We start from the raw sequence: 25,339 nt of genomic DNA, 5'->3' as shown, positions 1-25,339 counted from the left end.
GAATTCCCAACCCTTTTCCCGTGGGAATTTTGGGATGAAGAGGAGGGGCCGCGCCCTTTCCCTGGTTTTTTTTTTGGGAATTGCCTCCGGAATCCGACGGAATTAACTCCGGGAATGTTCGTTAACCGCATGTAACGGGAATTTCTTCTGCTGTTTTCCCGCTTTTTTTTTTCCCTGTTTTTCCTCTCATTTCCCGTTTCCTCTTCCCACTTTTTATTTTTCCCTTTTTTCCTTTCGTTTCCCGCTTTTTTCCCACTTTTTTCCCGCTTTTTTCCCGCTTTTTTTTCCCTTTTTTTTCCCTTTTTTTTCCCTTTTTCCCCCTTTTTTTGCGCGCCCCAAGGGGGAGATCCTGGTAAGTACCACGGAACGGGAAAAACGCCGGGATAACATTCCCAAAAATCCCAAAAAAATTCCCAAAAAATTCACAAAAATTCCCAAAAATTCCCAAAAAATTCCCCAAAAAAATCCCAAAAATTCCCAAAAATTCAAAAAAAATCCCAGATAATTCCCAAAAAATCCAAAAAAAATCCCAAAAAAATCCCCCCCAAAATTCCCAAAAAATCCCAAATAATTCCCAAAAAATCAAAAAAAAAAAAAAAATCCCCCCCAAAATTTCCAAAAAATCCCAAAAAATTCCCCAAAAAATCCCCAAAAATTCCCAAAAATCCCCAAAAAATCCCCCCAAAAAATCCCCAAAAATCCCCCAAAATTCCCAAAAAATCCCAAAAAATCCTCAAAAATCCCCCAAAAATCCCCCAAAATTCCTAAAAATCCCCAAAATTTCCCAAAATTCCCCAAAAATCCCCAAAAATTCCCAAAAAATCCCAAAAAATTCAAAAAAAATCCCAAAAATTCCCAAAAATACCAGAAATCCCCAAAAATCCCAAAAAATTCCCAAAAAATCCCAAAAATAAAAAAAAATCCCCCCAAATCTCCCAAAAATCCCCTAAAAATCCCCCAAAATATTCCCAAGAATCCCAAAAAATCCTCAAAAAATCCCCAAAAAATCCCCAGAAAAATCCAAAAAAATCCCAGAATATCCCCTAAAAAATCCCCAAAAAATCCCAAAAAATTCCCAAAAAAATCCCCCAAAAAATCCCCAAAAATTCCCAAAAATCCTCAAAAAATCCCCCCAAAAAATCCCAAAAAATCCCCCCAAAAATTCCCAAAAATCCCCCAAAAATCCCAAAAAATCCCCAAAAATTCCCAAAAATTCCCAAAAATCCCCAATATAAAAAAAAATCTCCCAAAATCTCCCAAAAATCCCAAAAAAATCCCCCCAAAATTCCCAAAAATCCAAAAAAAATCCCAAAAAATCCCAAAAAATTCCCAAAAATTCCCAAAAATCCAAAAAAATCCCCCAAAAATTCCCAAAAATTCCTAAAAATCCCCCAAATCCCCCCAAAACCCCGGGATGGAGCCTGGGAGGTTTTTTTGGGATGAGATTCCGGAAATTTGGGAAGCAGGAGGGGAGGAAAATCTTTGGGAATTTTGGGGATTGAGCCCAGGACGGCGGCGGAGGGAGGAGATTCCCTGGATTTATTTGGGAATGCAGCAAAAATCTGGGAATTCACCCAGGGAAAAACTGGGAATTCCAAATCCAAACTGGGAATTCCAGATCCAAACTGGGAATTCCAGATTCATACTGGGATAACCCTGGGATGGGAAACTGGGAATCCTGATCCATACTGGGAATTCCAAATCCAAACTGGGAATTCCAGATCCAAACTGGGAATCCCAAATCCATACTGGGAATTCCAGATCCATACTGGGAATTCCAAATCCGTACTGGGAATTCCAGATCCATACTGGGAATCCCAGAGGGAAACTGGGAATCCCAGATCTGGGATGGGAGAGGGAAACTGGGAATCCCAAATCCATACTGGGAACTCCAAATCCATACTGGGATAACCCCAGGATGGGAAACCGGGAATTCCAAATCCATACTGGGATAACCCTGGGATGGGAAACTGGAAATCCCAGATCCATACTGGAAATCCCAGATCCAAACTGGGAATTCCAAATCCATACTGGGATAACCCTGGGATGGGAAACTGGAAATCCCAGATCCATACTGGGAATCCTGATCCAAACTGGGAGCCCCAGATCCAAACTGGAAATCCCAGATCCAAACTGGGAATCCTGATCCAAACTGGGAATCCTGATCCAAACTGGGAATCCCAATCCATACTGGGAATCCTGATCCATACTGGGAATCCTGATCCATACTGGGAATCCTGATCCAAACTGGGAATCCAGATCCAAACTGGAAATCTCAGATCCAAACTGGGAATCCCAAATCCATACTGGGAATCCCGATCCAAACTGGGAATTCCAAACCCATACTGGGAATCCTGATCCATACTGGGAATCCCAATCCATACTGGGAATCCCAGATCCATACTGGGAATCCCAATCCATACTGGGAATCCTGATCCATACTGGGAATCCTGATCCATACTGGGAATCCTGATCCGTACTGGGAATCCTGATCCATACTGGGAATTCCAAACCCATACTGGGAATCCCGATCCATACTGGGAATCCCAAATTGATACTGGGAATCCTGATCCAAACTGGGAATCCTGATCCAAACTGGGAGCCCCAGATCCAAACTGGAAATCCCAGATCCAAACTGGGAATCCTGATCCAAACTGGGAATCCCAATCCATACTGGGAATCCCAGATCCAAACTGGGAATCCCAATCCATACTGGGAATCCTGATCCAAACGGGGAATCCTGATCCATACTGGGAATCCTGATCCATACTGGGAATCCTGATCCATACTGGGAATCCTGATCCATACTGGAAATCCCAGATCCAAACTGGAAATCCCAGATCCAAACTGGGAATCCCAAATTGATACTGGGAATCCTGATCCAAACTGGGAATCCTGATCCATACTGGGAATCCTGATCCATACTGGGAATCCTGATCCATACTGGGAATCCTGATCCAAACTGGGAATCCCAGATCCAAACTGGGAATTCCAAACCCATACTGGGAATCCTGATCCAAACTGGGAATCCTGATCCATACTGGGAACCCAGATCCAAACTGGAAATCCCAGATCCAAACTGGGAATTCCAAACCCATACTGGGAATCCCGATCCATACTGGGAATCCCAAATTGATACTGGGAATCCTGATCCATACTGGGAATCCCAGATCCAAACTGGGAATCCTGATCCATACTGGGAATCTCGATCCATACTGGGAATCCCGATCCATACTGGGAATCCCAATCCATACTGGGAATCCCAATCCATACTGGGAATCCTGATCCATACTGGGAATCCCCGATCCAAACTGGGAATTCCAAACCCATACTGGGAATCCTGATCCATACTGGGAATCCCTGATCCATACTGGGAATCCCAGATCCGGGATGGGAGAGGGAAACTGGGAATCCCAAATTCATACTGGGAATCCCAATCCATACTGGGAATCCCGATCCACACCGGCTCCTCCATCATCCCACAATTCCCAGCGGGATTTCCCCCACAATTCCGGGATCCATTTGCGGATCCGGGCGGGATCGGGTTGGGAGGGGTTTGGGAGGATCCCGGAGCGGGATCCGGAGATTCCGGAACATTCCAGGTGATCCGGAGGGGGTGGCTGACCATCAACAACATCAGCATCATGAAGGGAGGATCCAAGGAATATTGGTTCGTGCTGACGGCGGAATCGCTCTCCTGGTACAAGGATGAGGAGGTAGAGACCGGAATTCCGGGAATTCTGGGAATTCTGGGAATTCCGGGAATTCTGGGGGGAAAAAATGGGATTTGGGGTGGAAAAATTGTAATTCTGGGGGGAAAAATGGGATTTGGGGATGGGAATTCCCGGGAAGATCCAAGGAATATTGGTTCGTGCTGACGACGGAGTCGCTCTCATGGTACAAGGATGAGGAGGTAGAGCTGGGAAAAATGGGAATTCCGGGAATTCTGGGGAAAAAAATGGGATTTGGGGTGGAAAAATTGTAATTCTGGGGGGAAAAATGGGATTTGGGGATGGGAATTCCCGGGAGGATCCAAGGAATATTGGTTCGTGCTGACGACGGAGTCGCTCTCCTGGTACAAGGATGAGGAGGTAGAGCCGGGAATTCCGGGAATTCTGGATGGGGAAAAAGTGGGATTTGGGGTGAAAAAATGGGATTTGGGGTGGGAATTCCCGGGAGGATCCAAGGAATATTGGTTCGTGCTGACGGCGGAGTCGCTCTCCTGGTACAAGGATGAGGAGGTAGAGACTGGAAAAACGGGAATTCCGGGAATTCTGGGAATTCTGAGGGGGAAAAAATGGGAATTCTGGGGGTCTGGATGGGGAAAAAATGGGATTTGGGGTGGAAAATTGGAATTCTGGGGGGAAAAATGGGATTTGGGGTGGGAATTCCTGGGAGGATCCAAGGAATATTGGTTGGTGCTGATGATGGAATCGCTTTCCTGGTACAAGGATGAGGAGGTAGAGACCGGAATTCCGGGAATTCTGGGAATTCTGGGAATTCTGGATGGGGAAAAATGGGATTTGGGGTGAAAAAATGGGATTTGGGGTGGAAAAATTGGAATTCTGGGGGGAAAAAATGGGATTTGGGGTGAAAAAATGGGATTTGGGGATGGGAATTCCCGGGAGGGTCCAAGGAATATTGGTTGGTGCTGACGGCAGAGTCGCTCTCCTGGTACAAGGATGAGGAGGTAGAGACCGGAATTCCAGGAATTCTGGGAATTCTGGGAATTCTGGATGGGGAAAAATGGGATTTGGGGTGAAAAAATGGGATTTGGGGTGGGAATTCCCGGGAGGATCCAAGGAATATTGGTTGGTGCTGACGACGGAGTCGCTCTCCTGGTACAAGGATGAGGAGGTAGAGACCGGAAAAACGGGAATTCCGGGAATTCTGGGAATTCTGGGTGGGGAAAAATGGGATTTGGGGTGAAAAAATGGGATTTGGAGAGGGAATTCCCGGTAATTCCGGGAATTCTGGGTGGAAAATGGGATGGGGGGAGGGAATTCTGGGAGTTCTGGGTGGGAAAAAATGGGATGCGGGGTGGGAATGTGGGAATCTGGGTGGGAAAAACGGGATTTGGAGAGGGAATTCTGGGAATTCTGGGTGGAAAATGGGATTTGGGATGGAAATTCTGGGAATTCCCTGGTTTTCCCTGGTTTTCCCAGGAAAAGGAGAAGAAGTACATGCTCCCTCTGGATAACCTGAAAATCCGGGATGTGGAGAAGGGATTCATGTCCAACAAACACGTCTTCGCCATCTTCAACACCGAGCAGAGGTGGGGAAATCCCGGAAAATTCCGGGAAATTCCAGAAAATTCTGGGAAATTCTGGAAAATTTTGGGAAATTATGGAAAACTTCAGAAAATTCTGGAAAATTCCGGAAAATTCTGGGAAATTCTGGAAAATCCTGGAAAATTCCAAAAAATTCTGGAAAATTCCAAAAAATCTTGGAAAATTCTGGAAAATTCCAGAAAATTCTGGAAAATTTCCGAAAAAGCTGAAAAGTTACGGAAAATTCCGGGAAATTCCGGGAAATTCCAGAAAATGCTGGAAAATTCCGGAAAATTCTGGAAAATTCCGGAAAATTCTGGAAAATCCTGGAAAATTCTGGAAAATTCCAGGAAATTCTGGAAAATCCTGGAAAATTCCAAAAAATTCCAAAAAATTCCGGAAAATTCCGGGAAAATTCCGGGATTTTCCCCCCTCCCCTCTTGGGGGCGGGGATGATCCCGGGGATCCGGGCTGATCCCGAGTTTTGTGGATTCCAGGAACGTGTACAAGGATCTGCGGCAGATCGAGCTGGCCTGCGATTCCCAGGAGGACGTGGACAGCTGGAAAGCCTCGTTCCTCAGGGCCGGGGTGTATCCAGAGAAGGATCAGGTGGGGGATCCCGGGGATCTGGGGGGATCCGGGGGGATCCCGAGAATCGGGGAATCTGGGGGGATCCGGGGGGATCCAGGGGATCTGGGGGGATCCAGTGCAGGGAAATCCAGGAATCTGGGGAGATCCTGGGAATCTGGGGGGATCCAGGGGGATCCCAGGAATCTGGGGGGATCCCGGGGATCTGGGGAGATCCAGGGGATCCTGGGGGATCCTGGGAGTCTGGGGAGACCCAGGGGATCCAGGGGATCTGGGGGGATCCCGGGAATCTGGGGAGATCCAGGGGGAATCCTGGGAATCTGGGGGGATCCTGGGGATCTGGGGGAATCAAATCCCGGGAAAGTCGGGGGAATCTGAGGGAATCGAACCCAGGGAAATCTGGGGGAATCAAATCCCAGGAAAGCCGGGAGAATCCCAGGAAAATCCCGGGAAATCTGGGGGAATCTGGGGGAATCCAGTGCAGGGAAATCCAGGAGAATTCCAGAGGGATCCCGGTGGAATTCCGGAGGTCTCCCGGTGCAATTCCGGTGGGATCCCAGCAGAATTCCAGCGGGATCCCGGTAGAATTCCAGGGCTCTCCCGGCAGAATTCTGGGGGTCTCCTGGTGGAATTCCAGAGATCTCCTGGCAGAATTCCAGAGGGATCCCGGCAGAATTCCAGTGGGATCCTGGCAGAATTCCGGGGCTCTCCCGGCAGAATTCTGGCAGGATCCTGGTGGAATTCCGGAGGGCTCCTGGCGGAATTCCAGAGGGATCCCGGCAGAATTCCGGCAGGATCCTGGTGGAATTCCAGGGGTCTCCCGGCAGAATTCCAGCAGAATTCCAGAGGTGTCCCGGCAGAATTCTGGAGGTCTCCCAGTGGAATTCCAGAGGTCTCCTGGCAAAATTCCAGTGGGATCCCAGTGGAATTCTGGGGGTCTCCTGGCAGAATTCCAGAGGGATCCCGGCAGAATTCCGGCAGGATCCTGGTGGAATTCCAGGCGTCTCCTGGCAGAATTCCAGCAGAATTCCGGGGCTCTCCTGGCAGAATTCCGGGAATCTCCCAGTGGAATTCCAGGGGTCTCCTGGCAGAATTCCGGGGCTCTCCTGGCAGAATTCCAGTGGGATCCCGGCAGAATTCCGGCAGGATCCTGGTGGAATTCCAGGGGTCTCCCGGCAGAATTCCAGTGGGATCCCAGCAGAATTCCGGGGATCTCCCAGTGGAATTCCAGGGGTCTCCCGGCAGAATTCCGGCAGAATTCCAGGGGTCTCCTGGCAGAATTCAAGGGGTCTCCCGGCAGAATTCCAGCGGGATTCCAGCAGAATTCCGGAGGGATCCCGGTGTAATTCCAGTGGGATCCTGGCAGAATTGCGGAGGGATCCCGGCAGAATTCTGGCAGAATTCCGGGGCTCTCCCGGCAGAATTCCAGGGGTCTCCCGGCAGAATTCCAGGGCTCTCCCGGCAGAATTCCCGGGGGTCTCCCGGCAGAATTCCAGCAGAATTCTGGGGCTCTCCCGGCAGAATTCCGGGGCTCTCCCGGCACAATTCCGGCAGAATTCCAGGGCTCTCCCGGCAGAATTCCGGGGCTCTCCCGGCAGAATTCCAGAGGTCTCCTGGCAGAATTCTGGGGCTCTCCCGGCAGAATTCTGGGGGTCTCCCAGCGGAATTCCAGGGGGCTCCTGGCAGAATTCCAGAGGGATCCCGGCAGAATTCCAGTGGGATCCCAGTGGAATTCCGGGGGTCTCCTGGCAGAATTCCGGGGCTCTCCCGGCAGAATTCCGGCAGAATTCCGGGGCTCTCCTGGCAGAATTCCAGCAGAATTCCGGGGCTCTCCCGGCAGAATTCCAGGGCTCTCCTGGCAGAATTCCGGGGCTCTCCTGGCAGAATTCCGGGGCTCTCCCAGCAGAATTCCGGCAGAATTCCAGCAGAATTCCGGGGCTCTCCCGGCAGAATTCCGGGGCTCTCCCGGCAGAATTCCGGGGCTCTCCCGGCAGAATTCCGGCAGAATTCCAGCAGAATTCCGGGGCTCTCCTGGCAGAATTCCAGCACAATTCCGGGGCTCTCCCGGCAGAATTCCGGCAGAATTCCGGGGGTCTCCCGGCAGAATCCCGGGGCTCTCCCGGCGCTGACACAATTCCCGTTTTCCCGCAGACGGAGAGCGAGGAGGGCGCGCAGGAAAACACCTTCTCCATGGATCCGCAGCTGGAGCGGCAGGTGGAGACCATCCGGAACCTGGTGGATTCCTACGTGGGGATCATCAACAAATCCATCCGGGATCTGATGCCAAAGACCATCATGCACCTCATGATCAACAACGTGAGCGGGAAACGGCGCCGGGGGGGAGGTTCCAGGTGTTCCCTGGGGTGTTTCGGGTGTTCCCTGGGGTGTTTCAGGTGTTCCCTGGGGTGTTTCGGGTGTTCCCTGCAGGGTTTGAGGGTGTTCCCTGTGTGGTTTGGGGGTGTTTCGGGTGTTCCCTGCGGGGTTTGAGGGTGTTCCAGGTGTTCCCTGGGGTGTTTCAGGTGTTCCCTGGGGTGTTTCGGGTGTTCCCTGGGGTGTTTCAGGCGTTCCCTGGGGCGTTTCGGGTGTTCCCTGCGGGGTTTGAGGGAGTTTCGGGTGTTTCCTGGGGGATTTTGGGGTGTTTCGGGTGTTCCTTCTGTGGTTTGAGGGTGTTTCAGGTGTTCCCTCCGTGGTTTGAGGGTGTTTCGGGTGTTCCCTGTGTGGTTTGGGGGTGTTTTGGGTGTTTCCTGGGGGATTTTGGGGTGTTCCCTGTGTGGTTTGGGGGTGTTTCAGGTGTTTCAGGTGTTACCTGTGTGGTTTGAGGGTGTTTCGGGTGTTTCAGGTGTTCCCTGTGTGGTTTGCGGGTGTTTCAGGTGTTCCCTGTGTGGTTTGAGGGTGTTTCAGGTGTTTTCTGGAGGATTTGAGGGGTTTACTCTGGGATTTCAGGGTGTTTCGGGTGTTTCCTGGGTGATTTTGGGGTGTTTTGGGTGTTCCCTGTGTGGTTTGAGGGTGTTTCAGGTGTTTCAGGTGTTCCCTGTGTGGTTTGAGGGTGTTTCAGGTGTTTCCTGGGGGATTTGGGGGGTTTGCTCTGGGATTTCAGGGTGTTTCGGGTGTTTCCTGGGGGATTTTGGGGTGTTTCAGGTGTTTCCTGTGTGGTTTGAGGGTGTTTCAGATATTCCCTGTGTGGTTTGGGGTGTTTCGGGTGTTTCCTGGGTGATTTTGGGGTGTTTCAGGTGTTCCCTGTGTGGTTTGAGGGTGTTTCAGGTGTTCCCTGTGTGGTTTGAGGGTGTTTCGGGTGTTTCCTGGGGGATTTTGGGGTGTTTCGGGTGTTCCCTGTGTGGTTTGAGGGTGTTTCAGGTGTTTCCTGGAGGATTTGAGGGGTTTACTCTAGGATTTCAGGGTGTTTCAGGTGTTCCCTGTGTGGTTTGGGGGTGTTTCAGGTGTTTCAGGTGTTCCCTGGAGGATTTGGGGGGTTTGCTCTGGGATTTCAGGGTGTTTCGGGTGTTTCCTGGGGGATTTTGGGGTGTTTCAGGTATTCCCTGTGTGGTTTGGGGGTGTTTCAGGTGTTCCCTGTGTGGTTTGAGGGTGTTTCAGATATTCCCTGTGTGGTTTGGGGTGTTTCGGGTGTTTCCTGGGTGATTTTGGGGTGTTTCAGGTGTTCCCTGTGTGGTTTGAGGGTGTTTCAGGTGTTTCCTGGGGGATTTGGGGGGTTTGCTCTGGGATTTCAGGGAGTTTCAGGTGTTCCCTGTGTGGTTTGGGGGTGTTTTGGGTGTTTCCTGGGGGATTTTGGGGTGTTTCCTGTGTGGTTTGGGGGTGTTTCAGGTGTTCCCTGTGTGGTTTGAGGGTGTTTCAGGTGTTTCGGGTGTTCCCTGTGTGGTTTGAGGGTGTTTCAGGTGTTTCGGGTGTTCCCTGTGTGGTTTGAGGGTGTTTTGGGGGTGTTTCAAGTGTTCCCTGTGTGGTTTGAGGGTGTTTCAGGTGTTTCCTGTGTGTTTTGGGGTGTTTCGGGTGTTCCCTGTGTGGTTTGAGGGTGTTTCAGGTGTTTCAGGTGTTTCCTGGAGGATTTGAGGGGTTTACTCTAGGATTTCAGGGTGTTTCAGGTGTTCCCTGTGTGGTTTGGGGGTGTTTCAGGTGTTTCAGGTGTTCCCTGGAGGATTTGGGGGGTTTGCTCTGGGATTTCAGGGTGTTTCGGGTGTTTCCTGGGGGATTTTGGGGTGTTTCAGGTATTCCCTGTGTGGTTTGGGGGTGTTTCAGGTGTTCCCTGTGTGGTTTGAGGGTGTTTCAGATATTCCCTGTGTGGTTTGGGGTGTTTCGGGTGTTTCCTGGGTGATTTTGGGGTGTTTCAGGTGTTCCCTGTGTGGTTTGAGGGTGTTTCAGGTGTTTCCTGGGGGATTTGGGGGGTTTGCTCTGGGATTTCAGGGAGTTTCAGGTGTTCCCTGTGTGGTTTGGGGGTGTTTTGGGTGTTTCCTGGGGGATTTTGGGGTGTTTCCTGTGTGGTTTGGGGGTGTTTCAGGTGTTCCCTGTGTGGTTTGAGGGTGTTTCAGGTGTTTCGGGTGTTCCCTGTGTGGTTTGAGGGTGTTTCAGGTGTTTCGGGTGTTCCCTGTGTGGTTTGAGGGTGTTTTGGGGGTGTTTCAAGTGTTCCCTGTGTGGTTTGAGGGTGTTTCAGGTGTTTCCTGTGTGTTTTGGGGTGTTTCGGGTGTTCCCTGTGTGGTTTGAGGGTGTTTCAGGTGTTTCAGGTGTTCCCTGGAGGATTTGGGGGGTTTGCTCGAGGATTTCAGGGCGTTTTGGGTGTTTCCTGAAGGATTTTGGGGTGTTTCAGGTGTTCCCTTTGTGGTTTGCGGGTGTTTCAGGTGTTTCCTGGGGGATTTTGGGGTGTTTCAGGTGTTCCCTGTGTGGTTTGGGGGTGTTTTGGGTGTTTCCTGGGGGATTTTGGGGTGTTTCAGGTGTTCCCTGTGTGGTTTGGGGGTGTTTCGGGTGTTTCCTGGGGGATTTTGGGGTGTTTCGGGTGTTTCCTGTGTGGTTTGGGGGTATTTCAGGTGTTCCCTGTGTGGTTTGGGGGTGTTTCGGGTGTTTCCTGGGTGATTTCAGGGTGTTTCGGGTGTTCCCTGTGTGGTTTGAGGGTGTTTCAGGTGTTCCCTGTGTGGTTTGCGGGTGTTTTGGGGTGTTTCAGGTGTTCCCTGTGTGGTTTGAGGGTGTTTCGGGTGTTCCCTGTGTGTTTTGAGGGTGTTTCAGGTGTTTCCTGGAGGATTTGGGGGGTTTGCTCTGGGATTTCAGGGCGTTTCGGGTGTTTCCTGGAGGATTTGGGTCAGTTTCACCCAAAAACCCCCATTTCCCACCCACCAACCCCCAAACCAACCCTTATATCCCAATTTTTCCAACCCCAAACCCCAACAAGCACCCAAATAACCCCAACAAGCACCCAAAAACCCCAACAAACCCCCAAAAAACCCCAACAAACACCCAAAAAACCCCCAACAAACACCCAAAAAACCCCATTTCCCATGCTACAAACACCCAAAAAACCCAACAAACACCCAAAAACCCCCAACAAACACCCAAAAAACCCCCAACAAACACCCAAAAAACCCCATTTCCCATGCTACAAACACCCAAAAAACCCAACAAACACCCAAAAACCCCAACAAACACCCAAAAAACCCCAACAAACACCCAAAAAACCCCATTTCCCATGCTACAAACACCCAAAAACCCCCAACAAACACCCAAAAAAACCCAACAAACACCAAAAAACCCCCATTTCCCACCCCACCAACCCCCAAATCTCCCGATTTTTCCATCCCCAAACCCCAATAAACACCCAAAAACCCCCAACAAACCCCCAAAAAACACCAACCCCCAAAAAACCCCCAACACCCAAAAACCCCCAACAAACACCCAAAAAACCCCATTTCCCACGCTACAAACACCCAATAAACACCCAACAAACCCCAATTAACCCCCAAAAACCCCCAACAAACACACAAAAAACCCCATTTCCCACCCACCAACCCCCATATCCCGATTTTTCCATCCCCAAACGCCAATAAACACCCAAATAACCTCATTTTCCATCCCCAAACCCCAACAAACACCCAAAAACCCCCAACAAACCCCCAAAAACCCCATTCCCACCCCAATAAACACCCAAAAAACCCCAACAAACACCCAGAAACCCCCATTCCCACCCCACCAACCCCCCAAACCAGCCCCTAAATCCCAATTTTTCCATCCCCAAATCCCAACAAACACCCAAAAACCCAAAAAACCCCCAACAAACACCCAAAACCCCCAATAAACACCCAAAAACCCCAATTAACCCCCAAAAACCCCCAACAAACACCCAAAAAACCCCAACAAACCCCCAAAAAACCCCAACAAACACCCAAAAACCCCAACAAACACCCAAAAACCCCAACAAACACCCAAAAACCCCAACAAACACCCAAAAACCCCAACAAACACCCAAAAAACCCCAACAAACACCCAAAAACCCCAACAAACACCCACAAACCCCCATTCCCACCCCACCAACCCCCCAAACCAGCCCCTAAATCCCAATTTTTCCATCCCCAAATCCCAACAAACACCCAAAAACCCAAAAAACCCCCAACAAACACCCAAAACCCCCAATAAACACCCAAAAACCCCAATTAACCCCCAAAAACCCCCAACAAACACCCAAAAACCCCAACAAACACCCACAAACCCCCATTCCCACCCCACCAACCCCCCAAACCAACCCCTAAATCCCAACTTTTCCATCCCCAAACCCCAATAAACCCCCAAAAACCCCAACAAACACCCCAAAAACCCCCAATAAACACCCAAAAAACCCAAATAAACACCCAAAAAACCCCAACAAACCCCCAAAAAACCCCATTTCCCACGCTACAAACCCCCAAAAAACCCCAACAAACCCCCAAAAAACCCCAACAAACACCCAAAAACCCCCACAAACACCAAAAAACCCCATTTCCCACCCACCAACCCCCATATCCCGATTTTTCCATCCCCAAACCCCAATAAACACCCAAATAACCTCATTTTCCATCCCCAAACCCCAACAAACACCCAACAAACCCCAATAAACACCCAAAAACCCCATTCCCACCCCAATAAACACCCAAAAAACCCCAACAAACACCCACAAACCCCCATTCCCACCCCACCAACCCCCCAAACCAGCCCCTAAATCCCAATTTTTCCATCCCCAAACCCCAATAAACCCCCAAAAACCCAAAAAACCCCCAACAAACACCCAAAACCCCCAATAAACACCCAAAAACCCCAATTAACCCCCAAAAACCCCCAACAAACACCCAAAAAACCCCATTTCCCATGCTACAAACACCCAATAAACACCCAACAAACCCCCAAAAACCCCCAACAAACACCCACAAACCCCCATTCCCACCCCACCAACCCCCCAAACCAACCCCTAAATCCCAATTTTTCCATCCCCAAACCCCAATAAACCCCCAAAAACCCAAAAAACCCCCAACAAACACCCAAAACCCCCAACAAACACCCAAAAAACCCCATTTCCCATGCTACAAACACCCAATAAACACCCAACAAACACCCAAAAACCCCAACAAACACCCAAAAACCCCCAACAAACCCCCAAAAACCCCCATTTCCCACCCCACCAACCCCCAAATCTCCGGATTTTTCCCCCAGACCAAGGATTTCATCCACTCGGAGCTCCTGGCTTTCCTGTACTCGTGCTCTGACCAGAACAGTCTGATGGAGGAGTCGGCGGAACAGGCGCAGCGCCGCGACGAGATGTTGCGCATGTACCACGCGCTGCGCGAGGCCCTCGTCATCATCGGCGACATCAGCACCAGCACCGTCAGCACCCCGGTACCGCCGCCCGTGGATGACACCTGGCTACAGCCGGCGCACAGGTACAGGGGGGTTGGGGGGTTGGGGAGGGGTTTCGGGGGGTTTGGGGGGGTTGGAAGGGGGTTTGGGGGGTTTGGGGGGGTTTGGGGGGGTTTGGGGGGGTTGGAAGGGGGTTTGGGGTGTTTGTTTTGGGGGTTTGGGGTGGGTTTGGGGGGGTTTGGGGTGTTTCTTGTGGGGTTTGGGGTGTTTGAGGGGGTTTGGGGGGTTTTGAGGGGGTTGGAAGAGGGTTTGGGGTGGGTTTGGGGTGTTTCTTGTGGGGTTTGGGGGGGTTTGGGGTGTTTGAAGGGGGTTTGAGGGGGTTGGGGGGGGTTTGGGGTGTTTGAGGGGGTTTGGGGGGGTTTGGGGTGTTTCTTGTGGGGTTTGGGGGGGTTTGGGGTGGGTTTGGGGGGTTGGAAGGGGGTTTGGGGTGTTTGAAGGGGGTTTGGGGGGGTTTGGGGGGGTTGGAAGGGGGTTTGGGGGGGTTTTGGGGTGTTTGGGGGAGTTTGGGGTGTTCGTTGGGGGGTTTGGGGGGGTTTGGGGTGTTTGAAGGGGGTTTGGGGTGGGTTTGGGGGTGTTTGGGGTGTTTCTTTTGGGGTTTGGGGGGGTTTGGGGTGTTTGAAGGGGGTTTGGGGGGGTTGAAGGGGTTTTGGGGTGTTTGGGGGAGTTTGGGGTGTTCGTTGGGGGGTTTGGGGGGGTTTGGGGTGTTTGAAGGGGGTTTGGGGGGGTTGGAAGAGGGTTTGGGGGGGTTTGGGGTGTTTGAAGGGGGCTTGGGGGGGTTGGAAGGGGGTTTGGGGTGGGTTTGGGGGGGTTTGGGGTGTTTGAGGGGGTTTGGGGGGGTTTGGGGTGTTTCTTGTGGGGTTTGGGGGGGTTTGGGGTGGGTTTGGAGGGTTGGAAGGGGGTTTGGGGTGTTTGAAGGGGGTTTGGGGGGGTTTGGGGGGGTTGGAAGGGGGTTTGGGGTGTTTGAAGGGGGTTTGGGGGGGTTTGGGGGGGTTGGAAGGGGGTTTGGGGTGTTTGAAGGGGGTTTGGGGGGGTTTGGGGTGTTTCCTGTGGGGTTTGGGGGGTTGGAAGGGGGTTTGGGGTGTTCGTTGGGGGGTTTGGGGGGGTTTGGGGGGGTTGGAAGGGGGTTTGGGGTGGGTTTGGGAGGGTTTGGGGTGTTTCTTTTGGGGTTTGGGGGGGGTTTGGGGGTGTTTGTTTTGGGGTTTGGGGTGTTTCCTGTACGTTTTGAGGGGTTTTAGGGTGTTTGCTGTGGGGTTTGGGGGGGTTTGAGGGGGGTTTGAGGGAGGTGACTGATCCCGTTCCCGGTGACTGATCCTGATCCCATTCCCAGCGACCGATCCCATTCCTGGTGTCTGATCCCGCTCCTGTTCCCATTCCCGGTGACTGATCCCAATCCCGATCCCGTTCCCGGTGACCAATCCCACTCCTGTTCCCGATCCCGGTGACCATTCCCAATCCCGGTGACAGATCCCATTCCCGTTCCCGTTGACCGTTCCCGATCCTGGTGACCATTCCTGATCCCAGTGACCGTTCCCGATCCCGGTGACTGTTCCCGATCCCGGTGACCGATCCCAATCCCAGTGACTGTTCCCGATCCCGGTGACCGATTGGGATCCTGTTCCCACCCTTGTCTCTGCTCCCCCCGGGCCGTGTCCCCCATCCCATTCCCGGTGACCGATCCCGATCCCAGTGACCGTTCCCGGTGACCGATCCCGATCCCGATGACCGTTCCCAATCCCGGTGACCGATCCCGATCCCAGTGACAGTTCCCGATCCCGATGACCAATCCTGATCCCAGTAACGGATCCTGGTGACCGTTCCTGATCCCAGTGACCGTTCCCAATCCCGGTGACCGTTCCCGATCCCGGTGACTGTTCCCGATCCCGGTGACCGATCGGGATCCTGTTCCCGCCCTCGTCTCTGCTCCCCCCGGGCCGTGTCCCCCATCCCATTCCCGGTGACCGATCCCGATCCCAGTGACCGATCCCGATCCTGGTGACCGATCGGGATCCCGTTCCCGTTGCAGCCCCCCCACCCAGCGCCGCCCGCCCTCGTCTCTGCTTCCCCCGGGCCGTCCCCCATCCCATTCCCAGTGACAGATCCCGATCCCAGTGACCGTTCCTGGTGACCAATCCCGATCCCAGTGACCGTTCCCGATCCCAGTGACAGATCCCATTTCCGTTCCCGGTGACTGATCCCGATCCCGGTGACCGTTCCCGATCCCGGTGACAGATCCCGATCCCAGTGACCGATCCCGATGACTGATCCCGATCCCGGTAACCGATCCCGTTGCCGTTGCAGCCCCCCCGCCCAGCGCCGCCCGCCCTCGTCTCTGCTCCCCCCGGGCCGTCCCCCGTCCCTCCGGGCTCCGGGGCCGCCGCTGCTGCCCCTGCCCGGGGGGGCCCCCGGCCGCGCCCCCCATCCCGTCCCGCCTGGGCCCCTTCGGCAGCGCCAGCGATCCCTTCCCGGCCCCGCCCCAGATCCCAGCCCGGCCCGCCCGGATCCCGCCCGGAATCCCGCCCGGAGTGCCCAGGTGAGGGGGGATCTGCTGGGATCGGGTGGGATCTGCTGGGGTGGGGTCACACTGGGATCCACTGGGATGTGGGGATCCGCTGGGATCGGGTGGGGTGGGGTAGGGTGACACTGGGATCCACTGGGATTGGGTTGGATCTGCTGGGGTGGGCTCACACTGGGATCCACTGGGATGGGGGGATCCGCTGGGATCGGGTGGGGTGGGGTGACACTGGGATCTACTGGGATGGGGTGGGATCACACTGGGATTGGCTGGGATCCATTTGGATTGGGTGGGATCTGCTGGGGTGGGGTCACACTGGGATGGGGGGGATCCACCGGGATTGGGTGGAATCACACTGGGATCCACTGGGATGGGGTGAGACCCACTGGGATTGGGTGGAATCACACTGGGATCCACTGGGATGGGGGGGATCCACCGGTATTGGGTGGGATCAGGTGGGGTGGGGTCACACTGGGATGGGGTGGGACCCACTGGGATTGGGTGGGATCATGCTGGGATCCACTGGGGTGGGGTGGGATGTGCTGGGTTCACACTGGGGTTGTCTGGGATCCACTGGGATTGGGTGGGATCATGCTGGGATGGGCTGGGATCCACTGGGCTGGGATCCACTGGGGTGGGCTGGGATCCACCAGGGCTGGGTGGGATCCACTGGGATTGGGTGGGATCATGCTGGGGTGGGGTGGGATCCACTGGGGTGGGCTGGGATCCACTGGGTTCACACTGGGGTTGCCTGGGATCCACTGGGATCCACTGGGATCCCTTGGGGATCTGACCCCATTGCCCACAGGAGGCCCCCGGCGGCCCCGAGCCGCCCGACCATCATCCGCCCGGCCGAGCCCTCCCTGCTGGATTAACGTGGGATCCACTGGATCACCCCCCGCCCTCCCCCGCGGGGACACGGGGACAGCCCGGCCCGGCCCCGCCCCCCGGGGCTGAGCCTGATCCCGATCCTGATCCCAGATCCTGGGGCTGATCCCAGATCCCGATCCTGGGGCTGATCCCAGAGCCTTGGACTGATCCTGAACCCTGGGGCTGATCCCAGATCCTGGGGTAGATCTCGGAGCTTGGGACTGATCCCGATCCTGATCCCGGATCCTGGGGCTGATCCCGGATCCTGGGGCTGATCTTGGAGCTTGGGACTGATCCCAGATCCTGGGGCTGATCCTGGGGCTGATCCCGGAGCCTGGGGCTGATCCCGGAGCCTGGGGCTGATCCCAGAGCCTGGGGCTGATCCCAGAGCCTGATCCCGATCCTGATCCTGGGGCTGATCCCAGATGCTGAGGCTGATCTTGGAGCTTGGGACTGATCCAGATCCTGATCCTGATCCCGGATCCTGGGGCTGATCCCAGATCCTGGGAATTATCCTGGGGCTGATCCCGGAGCTTGAGACTGATCCCGATCCTGATCCTGGAGCCTGGGGCTGATCCCGGAGCTTGGGACTGATCCTGATCCTGATCCCGGATCCTGGGGTTGATCCCGGGGCTGATCCCAGATCCCAAGGCTGATTGTGGGGCTGATCCTGGATCCCAGGGCTGTTCCCGGGGTCGATCCCAGCTCCAGGGCTGATCCCAGGACTGATCCCAGCCCCAGGGTCGATCCCAGAGCAGATCCCAGCTCCAGGGCTGATCCTGGAGTTGATCCCAGATCCCAGGGCTGTTCCCAGGGTCGATCCCAGCCCCAGGGCTGATCCCAGATCCCAGCTCCGATCCCAGATCCCAGGGCTGATCCCAGGGCTGATCCCAGGGTTGATCCCAGGGCTGATCCCAGGGTCGATCCCAGATCCCAGCTCCGATCCCAGATCCCAGGGTCGATCCCAGCTCCGATCCCAGATCCCAGGGCTGATCCCAGGGCTGATCCCAGGGTCGATCCCAGATCCCATCTCCGATCCCAGCCCCAGGGTCGATCCCAGATCCCAGGGCTGATCCCAGATCCCAGCTCCGATCCCAGATCCCAGGGCTGATCCCAGGGTCGATCCCAGATCCCATCTCCGATCCCAGCCCCAGGGTCGATCCCAGATCCCAGGGTCGATCCCAGCTCCGATCCCAGATCCCAGGGTCGATCCCAGATCCCAGGGTCGATCCCAGATCCCAGCTCCGATCCCAGATCCCAAGGTCGATCCCAGCTCCGATCCCAGATCCCAGGGTCGATCCCAGCTCCGATCCCAGATCCCAGGGTTGATCCCAGATCCCAGGGTCGATCCCAGATCCCAGGGTCGATCCCAGCTCCGATCCCAGATCCCAGGGCTGATCCCAGCCCCAGGGTCGATCCCAGCCCCAGGGTCGATCCCAGCTCCGATCCCAGATCCCAGGGTCGATCCCAGCCCCAGGGTCGATCCCAGATCCCAGCTCCGATCCCAGATCCCAGGGTCGATCCCAGCTCCGATCCCAGATCCCAGGGCTGATCCCAGGGCTGATCCCAGGGTCGATCCCAGATCCCATCTCCGATCCCAGCCCCAGGGTCGATCCCAGATCCCAGGGCTGATCCCAGATCCCAGCTCCGATCCCAGATCCCAGGGCTGATCCCAGGGTCGATCCCAGATCCCAGCTCCGATCCCAGCCCCAGGGTCGATCCCAGATCCCAGGGTCGATCCCAGCTCCGATCCCAGATCCCAGGGTCGATCCCAGATCCCAGGGTCGATCCCAGATCCCAGGGTCGATCCCAGATCCCAGGGCTGGTCCCAGCAGCTGATCCCGGCCGGGGCAGCTCCGGATTTTGGGTGGGGGGGGAGGGGGGGGGTTGGGGGAGGGGAACTTTGCACTTTGTCAGAATTCCCGGAGCTCCCGGTGTGGGGGGAGGGGCTGACGGTCCCATCCCAACCTTCCTCCTCCTCCTCCTCCTCCTCCTCCTCTTCCTCCTCCTCCTCCCCAGCAATTCCACATTAACATATTCCCAAAAAAACAAAATCACGGAATTCCGGAATTCTCCCCCAAAATCCCCTCCCCCGCCGCCTCCCCGGGGCTCGTTTTTTTGTTGGAATTATTTTTATTTTTATTATTTTTATTAATTTTTTTTTTTTTTTGGAGAATTTCGGGGTTTTTTTTAGGGCTGGAGGTGGAAAAAAAAAAAAAAATCCTGGAATTCCTCAATGAATTCCCAATTTTTTTCCCTGAGAACCTCAGGAATTTTCTGTCGAGGATGAGGAGGAGGAGGAAGCTCTGCCCAAGGGGGGGGGGAAATTCCCAGATCGGGAATTTATTCTGGAAACTTCTCCCCCTTTTTCCCCCTTTTTTTTTGTCCCCCCCCCGCCCCAATCCGGCTCCAGCCGAGGTTGTAAATATTTTTACAGACTTGTATTAATTGTATAAAAAAGAAAAAATTACAAAACGACAAGAAAAAAACCCAAAAAAAACACAGAAATGGAAAAAATACAAAAAAAAAGGAAAAAAATACAAAAAAAAATGAAAAAAATACAAAAAAAATGGAAAAAAATACAAAAAAAAAGGAAAAAATACAAAAAAAAAAGGAAAAAAAAATACAAAAAAAAAGGAAAAAAATACAAAAAAAAGGAAAAAAAATACAAAAAAAAAACCGAACGGAGAAAAAAAAAAATTAAAAAAAAATAAGAATTCCTGGCCCAGCAATAATGTGGATTTTTCCAACCCCTCCCCCGGCCCCGGTGCCTTAATGACCCCCCGGCTCGGGGGGGGCCAATTAATCCAATTAACGAGCCGGGGGCGGTTTTTTTTGGGGGGGGTCCCCCCGAAGTGCCTCCGCTCCGCGTCCCATTAATGAACTAAAAACAGGCAAAAAAAAATGCGAATAAAGGGAAAAAAAAAATTATTAAAGAGTGAAGTTTGTGGGATTTTGGGGGGTTCTGAGGGGCGGGGGTTGGGGGTTTTGTGGTCCCCCATTCTCACCGGGATCCATCCTGCTGTGGTTGTCCGGGATTTTGTGGATAATGATTAAAAAATTCCCAAAGTTTCATTTATTGGCGTCCGTGGGGGAGCTGCGGGATCCTTCCCTCACAAATTCCGGGAGCTGAGATTCCCTCAGGGGTAAAACCCGGTGGAGGATTCAGCCCAAATCTTCATCTCTCCTTCCGATCCCTCTCCGGGATCCGCGGGGAAAGTTCGGGAAAAAAATTCCTTCAGGAACAAAATTCCTTTGGGATCAAAAATTCCTTCGGGATCAAAAATTCCTTCGGGATCAAAAATTCCTTCGGGATCCGCCGCCATCGCCCCTGAGGGAGGCTCCGGCCAGGGCTGCCCGCGGCGCCGCCTGAGGCGGGATTTCACCTCGCTTAACGGAGATGCCGGCGGTGGATCCCGCTGACGGATCCTGCTGACGGATCCCTGCGGCGGATCCCCGTGGCGGATCCCGGAGGATCCTCCCGGAGGATCCTCCCGCTTTTTGATTCCGGAGTTTTTCAGGCGGCGCCGCGGCCGCCCCTTTCCCTGAGGCGCGGGGTCCTTCCCGCCCCTCCCCTGAGGCGCGGGGTCCTTCCCGCCCTCACCCCAAACCCTCTGCGCTCATTGGCTGCTTCTTCGCGGTTCCCGAGCTCTGATTGGTCAGCGCGAATTTGGCTCCGCCCCCCGGGGGGGTGGCGAGCGCCCCCTAGCGGAGCCGGACTCCCACAATGCACCGCGCGGGGTGTGGGGGGGGGGGGGGGGCAGCGATTTTGGGGCAAATTTGGGAGATTTTGGGGCAAATTTGGGAATTTTTGGGCAAATTTCCAAATCCGTGAGGGAAAAATGGGACAGATTTGGAAGCCCGGTGGAATTTCGGGGCTGATTTTGGTGTGGGGGGGAAGATTTGAGGTATTTGGGGGGGGGTTTTGAGGAAGATTTTGGGGCGGATTTTGGGGCGGATTTTGGGATTTCCTCGCATCCTCTTCCCATGGAATTCCCATGGAAATTGGGAATTCCACAAAAAATCCCCTCCCAACCCTCAGCAGCCGCATCCCCCACCCCAAACTTGGAGTTTTGGGTGCAGAAATAATAAAAAAAGAGAACAATTTTTGCGCAATGGGTGAAAAATTTCTCATTTCCTGAGGCCCGGCAGCCGCTTCCTTCCTCCTCCCTCAGCCCACCCGCGGCTCTTTATCCCGGTTTTTCCCGGTTTATCCCGGTTTATTCCGGTTTTTCCCGGTTTTTCCCGGTTTATTTCGGTTTTTCCAGGTTTATCCTGGTTTATCTGGGTTTAATCTCGGTTTATCCCGGGTTTATCTGGGTTTTTCCCGGTTTATTCGGGTTTATTCTGGTTTATTCCGGGTTTATCTGGGTTTAATCTCGGTTTATCCCGGGTTTATCTGGGTTTTTCCCGGTTTTTCTGGGTTTATCCGGGTTTATTCTGGTTTATTCCGGGTTTATCTGGGTTTAATCTCGGTTTATCCAGGTTTATCCCGGTTTTTCCTGGTTTATCCAGGTTTATTCTGGTTTATCTGGGTTTATCCCAGTTTATCCGGGTTTATCCCAGTTTTTCCTGGTTTATCCAGGTTTTTCCCGGGTTTATACCGGTTTATCTGGGTTTATCCCCAGTTTATCCCGGTTTTTCTGGGTTTATCCAGGTTTTTCCCGGGTTTATCCGGGTTTATCCCAGTTTTTCCTGGTTTATCCAGGTTTTTCCTGGGTTTATCCCGGTTTATCTGGGTTTATCCCCAGTTTATCCCAGTTTATCCCGGTTTTTCTGGGTTTATCCAGGTTTTTCCCAGTTTATCCGGGTTTATCTGGGTTTAATCCCAGTTTATCCCGGTTTTTCTGGGTTTATCCAGGTTTAATCCCAGTTTATCCCGGGTTTATCTGGGTTTAATCCAGTTTATCCGGGGTTTATCTGGGTTTAATCCCAGTTTATCCCGGGTTTATCTGGGTTTATCCCAGTTTATCCCGGTTTTTCTGGGTTTATCCAGGTTTTTCCCAGTTTATCTGGGTTTAATCGCAGTTTATCCCGGGTTTATCTGGGTTTATCCCAGTTTATCCCAGATTTTCTGGGTTTATCCAGGTTTTTCCTGGTTTTTCCCGGTTTATCTGGGTTTAATCCCAGTTTATCCCAGTTTATCCGGGTTTTTCTGGGTTTAATCCCAGTTTATCTGGGTTTATCCCGGTTTTTCCCGGGGAGGAATTCCCGGTTCCGAGTTCTCAGGATGAGGAGGATGAGGATGGAGTTTTTGCTCCTCGTGGTCGCGACCTCGTGTTGGAGCCAGAGGATCCACGATGATTCCCGCCAGGATTCCCACCAGGATTCCCTCCAGGATTCCCGCCAGGATTCCCGGCTGGATTCCCGGGATTCCCACCTGGATTCCCGCCAGGATTCCCGGGATTCCCGCCAGGATTCCCGGCTGGATTCCCGGGATTCCCTCCAGGATTCCCAGGATTCCCTCCAGGATTCCTGGGATTCCCACCTGGATTCCCACCTGGATTCCCTCCAGGATTCCCAGGATTCCCACCTGGATTCCCGCCCGGATTCCCTCCAGGATTCCCAGGATTCCCACCTGGATTCCCACTTGGATTCCCTCCAGGATTCCCGGGATTCCCGCCAGGATTCCCGCCAGGATTCCCGGGATTCCCGCCAGGATTCCCGCCAGGATTCCCTCCAGGATTCCCGGGATTCCCGCCTGGATTCCCTCCAGGATTCCCGCCTGGATTCCCTCCAGGATTCCCACCAGGATTCCCTCCAGGATTCCCGGGATTCCCGCCTGGATTCCCTCCAGGATTCCCAGGATTCCCTCCAGGATTCCCGGGATTCCCGCCTGGATTCCCTCCAGGATTCCCGGGATTCCCGCCCGGATTCCCTCCAGGATTCCCAGGATTCCCTCCAGGATTCCCGGGATTCCCGCCTGGATTCCCACCTGGATTCCCTCCAGGATTCCCGCCAGGATTCCCTCCAGGATTCCCGGGATTCCCACCTGGATTCCCTCCAGGATTCCCGGGATTTCCGCCTGGATTCCCTCCAGGATTCCCGGGATTCCCGCCTGAATTCCCTCCAGGATTCCCACCAGGATTCCCGGGATTCCCGCCAGGATTCCCGCCAGGATTCCCTCCAGGATTCCCGCCAGGATTCCCGGGATTCCCGCCAGGATTCCCTCCAGGATTCCCAGGATTCCCGCCAGGATTCCCTCCAGGATTCCCGCCAGGATTCCCAGGATTCCCGCCAGGATTCCCTCCAGGATTCCCGGGATTCCCGCCAGGATTCCCGCCAGGATTCCCGGGATTCCCGCCCGGATTCCCTCCAGGATTCCCAGGATCCATCCCCGAGGCTGCTCCCGGCTCCGTTGGTTCTCCGGATCCCCTCGGAACCGGATCCCCCCCGGATCCGCTGCCTCGCCCCGCGCCGCTTCTCCGGCAGCACCTTCGAGCTTTTCCAGGGGATCCCGGGGATCCAGGGGATCCAGTGGATCCCGGCTGGGAGCGTCCCGGCGGCTCCGGACCGGCACTGGGCCGAGTTCTCCCTGCCCGGAGGCTCCCGGTGCTTCCGCTGCCGCTACCGGAGCCACAACGGCGGCGCCTGGATGGAGTCAGAGCTGAGCAGCGCCATCGGATCCGGTGGGGGGATCCCAGGGGATCCAGTGGGGGATCCGGGGGGGATCTGGGGGGGAATCCGGGGAAATCTGGGGGGGAATTCCAGAGGGAATCCTGGGGGAAATTCCAGGGGGAATCTGGGGGGGGAATCCTGGGGGAATTTGGGGGGATCCTGGGGGGGAATCCAGGGGGGATCTGGGGGGGATCTGGGGGGGAATTTCAGGGGGGATCCTGGGGGAATCTGGGGGGGATCCCGGGGGGAATCTGGGGAGAAATTCCTGAGGCAATCGGGGGGGAATCCAGGGGAATCTGGGGGGAATTCGGGGGGGAATTCTGGGGGGGAATCTGGGGGGATCCCGAGGGAATCTGGGTGGGAGCCTGGGGGGATCCAGGGGGAAATCTGGGGGGAATCCTGGGGGGAGTCCTGGGGAAATCCTGGGGGGGAATCCCAGGGGGATCCAGAGGGAATCCTGGGGGGGAATCCAGGGGGATCCAGAGGGAATCCTGGGGGGAAATTCCAGGGGGATCCAGAGGGAATCCTGAGGGGGGAATCCCAGGGGGAATCCCGGGGGGAATCCCGGGGGAAACCCTGGAGAAATCTGGGGAGGATCCAGAGGGAATCCTGGGGGAATCCCAAGGGAATCCCTGGGGGAATCCCGGGGGGAATCCTGGAGAAATCTGGGGAGGATCCAGAGGGAATCCTGGGGGGAATCCCGGGGGGAATCCTGGGGAAATCTGGGGAGGATCCAGAGGGAATCCTGGGGGGAATCCCGGGGTGAATCCTGGGGAAATCTGGGGAGGATCCAGAGGGAATCCTGGGGGGAATCCCGAGGGAATCCCTGGGGGAATCCGGGTGGGAATTCCAGGGGGATCCTGGGGGAATCCCGGGGCTCATCCCGGGAACCAAACCCGGCGTTTTTCTCCCCAGATTCTGCCGAGTGCCCGCCCGGAGCCGCCCCCGGAGCCGCCGCCCCCACCGGGAGCCCCGGGAGCGGCACCGGGAGCCCCGGGAGCGGCACCGGGACCGACCCGGGGATGATCCCGAGCCCTCTCCCCCTTCCCGATCCTTCCTGGATCCTCCCGGTCTCGCTCGGTGCCGCCGTCCTGGGGCTGCTGCTGCTGCTGGGGGCGGCGGCCGCCGCCTGGAGAGGTGGGAGGGGACCGGGAATTACCGGGAATTACCGGGAATTCAGGGGGGTTTGGAACTGGGAATTACCGGGAATTCAGGGGGCTTTGGAACTGGGAATTACCGGGAATTCCGGGGGCTTTGGAACTGGGAATTACCGGGAATTCCGGGGGGTTTGGAACTGGGAATTACCGGGAATTACCGGGAATTCCGGGGGGTTTGGAACTGGGAATTACCGGGAATTCCGGGGCGTTTGGAACTGGGAGTTACTGGGAATTACCGGGAATTCCGGGGGGTTTGGAACTGGGAATTACCGGGAATTACCGGGAATTCAGGGGGGTTTGGAACTGGGGATTACCGGGAATTACCGGGAATTCCGGGGGGTTTGGAACTGGGAATTAACGGAGATTCAGAACCGGGAATTCCCGGGAATTCCCGGGGGTTTGAAATTGGAAATCACCGGGAATTCCGGGGGGTTTGGAACTGGGAA

General features: G+C 54.5%; 2 protein-coding genes across 2 annotated transcripts in view; one reads left to right on the top strand and one right to left on the bottom strand.

The window, feature by feature from the left end:
• Nucleotides 1-17,246, top strand: part of DNM2 (dynamin 2) — a 63,299-nt gene extending 46,053 nt beyond the window's left edge. The window contains 9 exon segments of the mRNA XM_058861912.1: nt 341-352; nt 3,603-3,716; nt 5,166-5,275; nt 5,768-5,879; nt 8,010-8,174; nt 13,533-13,759; nt 16,035-16,139; nt 16,141-16,266; nt 17,057-17,246. Coding sequence (XP_058717895.1) covers nt 341-352; nt 3,603-3,716; nt 5,166-5,275; nt 5,768-5,879; nt 8,010-8,174; nt 13,533-13,759; nt 16,035-16,139; nt 16,141-16,266; nt 17,057-17,123 — 1,038 coding nt within the window. The 3' untranslated portion in view covers nt 17,124-17,246.
• On the bottom strand, nt 17,109-19,661 carry LOC131591288 (LWamide neuropeptides-like). Its single transcript, XM_058861829.1, has 2 exons — nt 17,573-19,661; nt 17,109-17,201 (listed from the first exon to the last, which is right to left on the bottom strand). The coding sequence occupies exons 1-2, from the start codon at nt 18,705-18,707 to the stop codon at nt 17,140-17,142; spliced, it is 1,197 nt and encodes a 398-aa protein (XP_058717812.1). The 5' UTR covers nt 18,708-19,661; the 3' UTR covers nt 17,109-17,139.
• Nucleotides 19,662-25,339: the final 5,678 nt, after the last annotated feature.

This window comes from Poecile atricapillus, chromosome 39 (assembly GCF_030490865.1).
Source record: "Poecile atricapillus isolate bPoeAtr1 chromosome 39, bPoeAtr1.hap1, whole genome shotgun sequence".
Lineage (NCBI taxonomy): Eukaryota > Metazoa > Chordata > Aves > Passeriformes > Paridae > Poecile > Poecile atricapillus.
The sequence above is the reverse complement of the archived record's forward strand: the minus strand, read 5'-3'. Positions and strand labels throughout refer to the sequence as shown.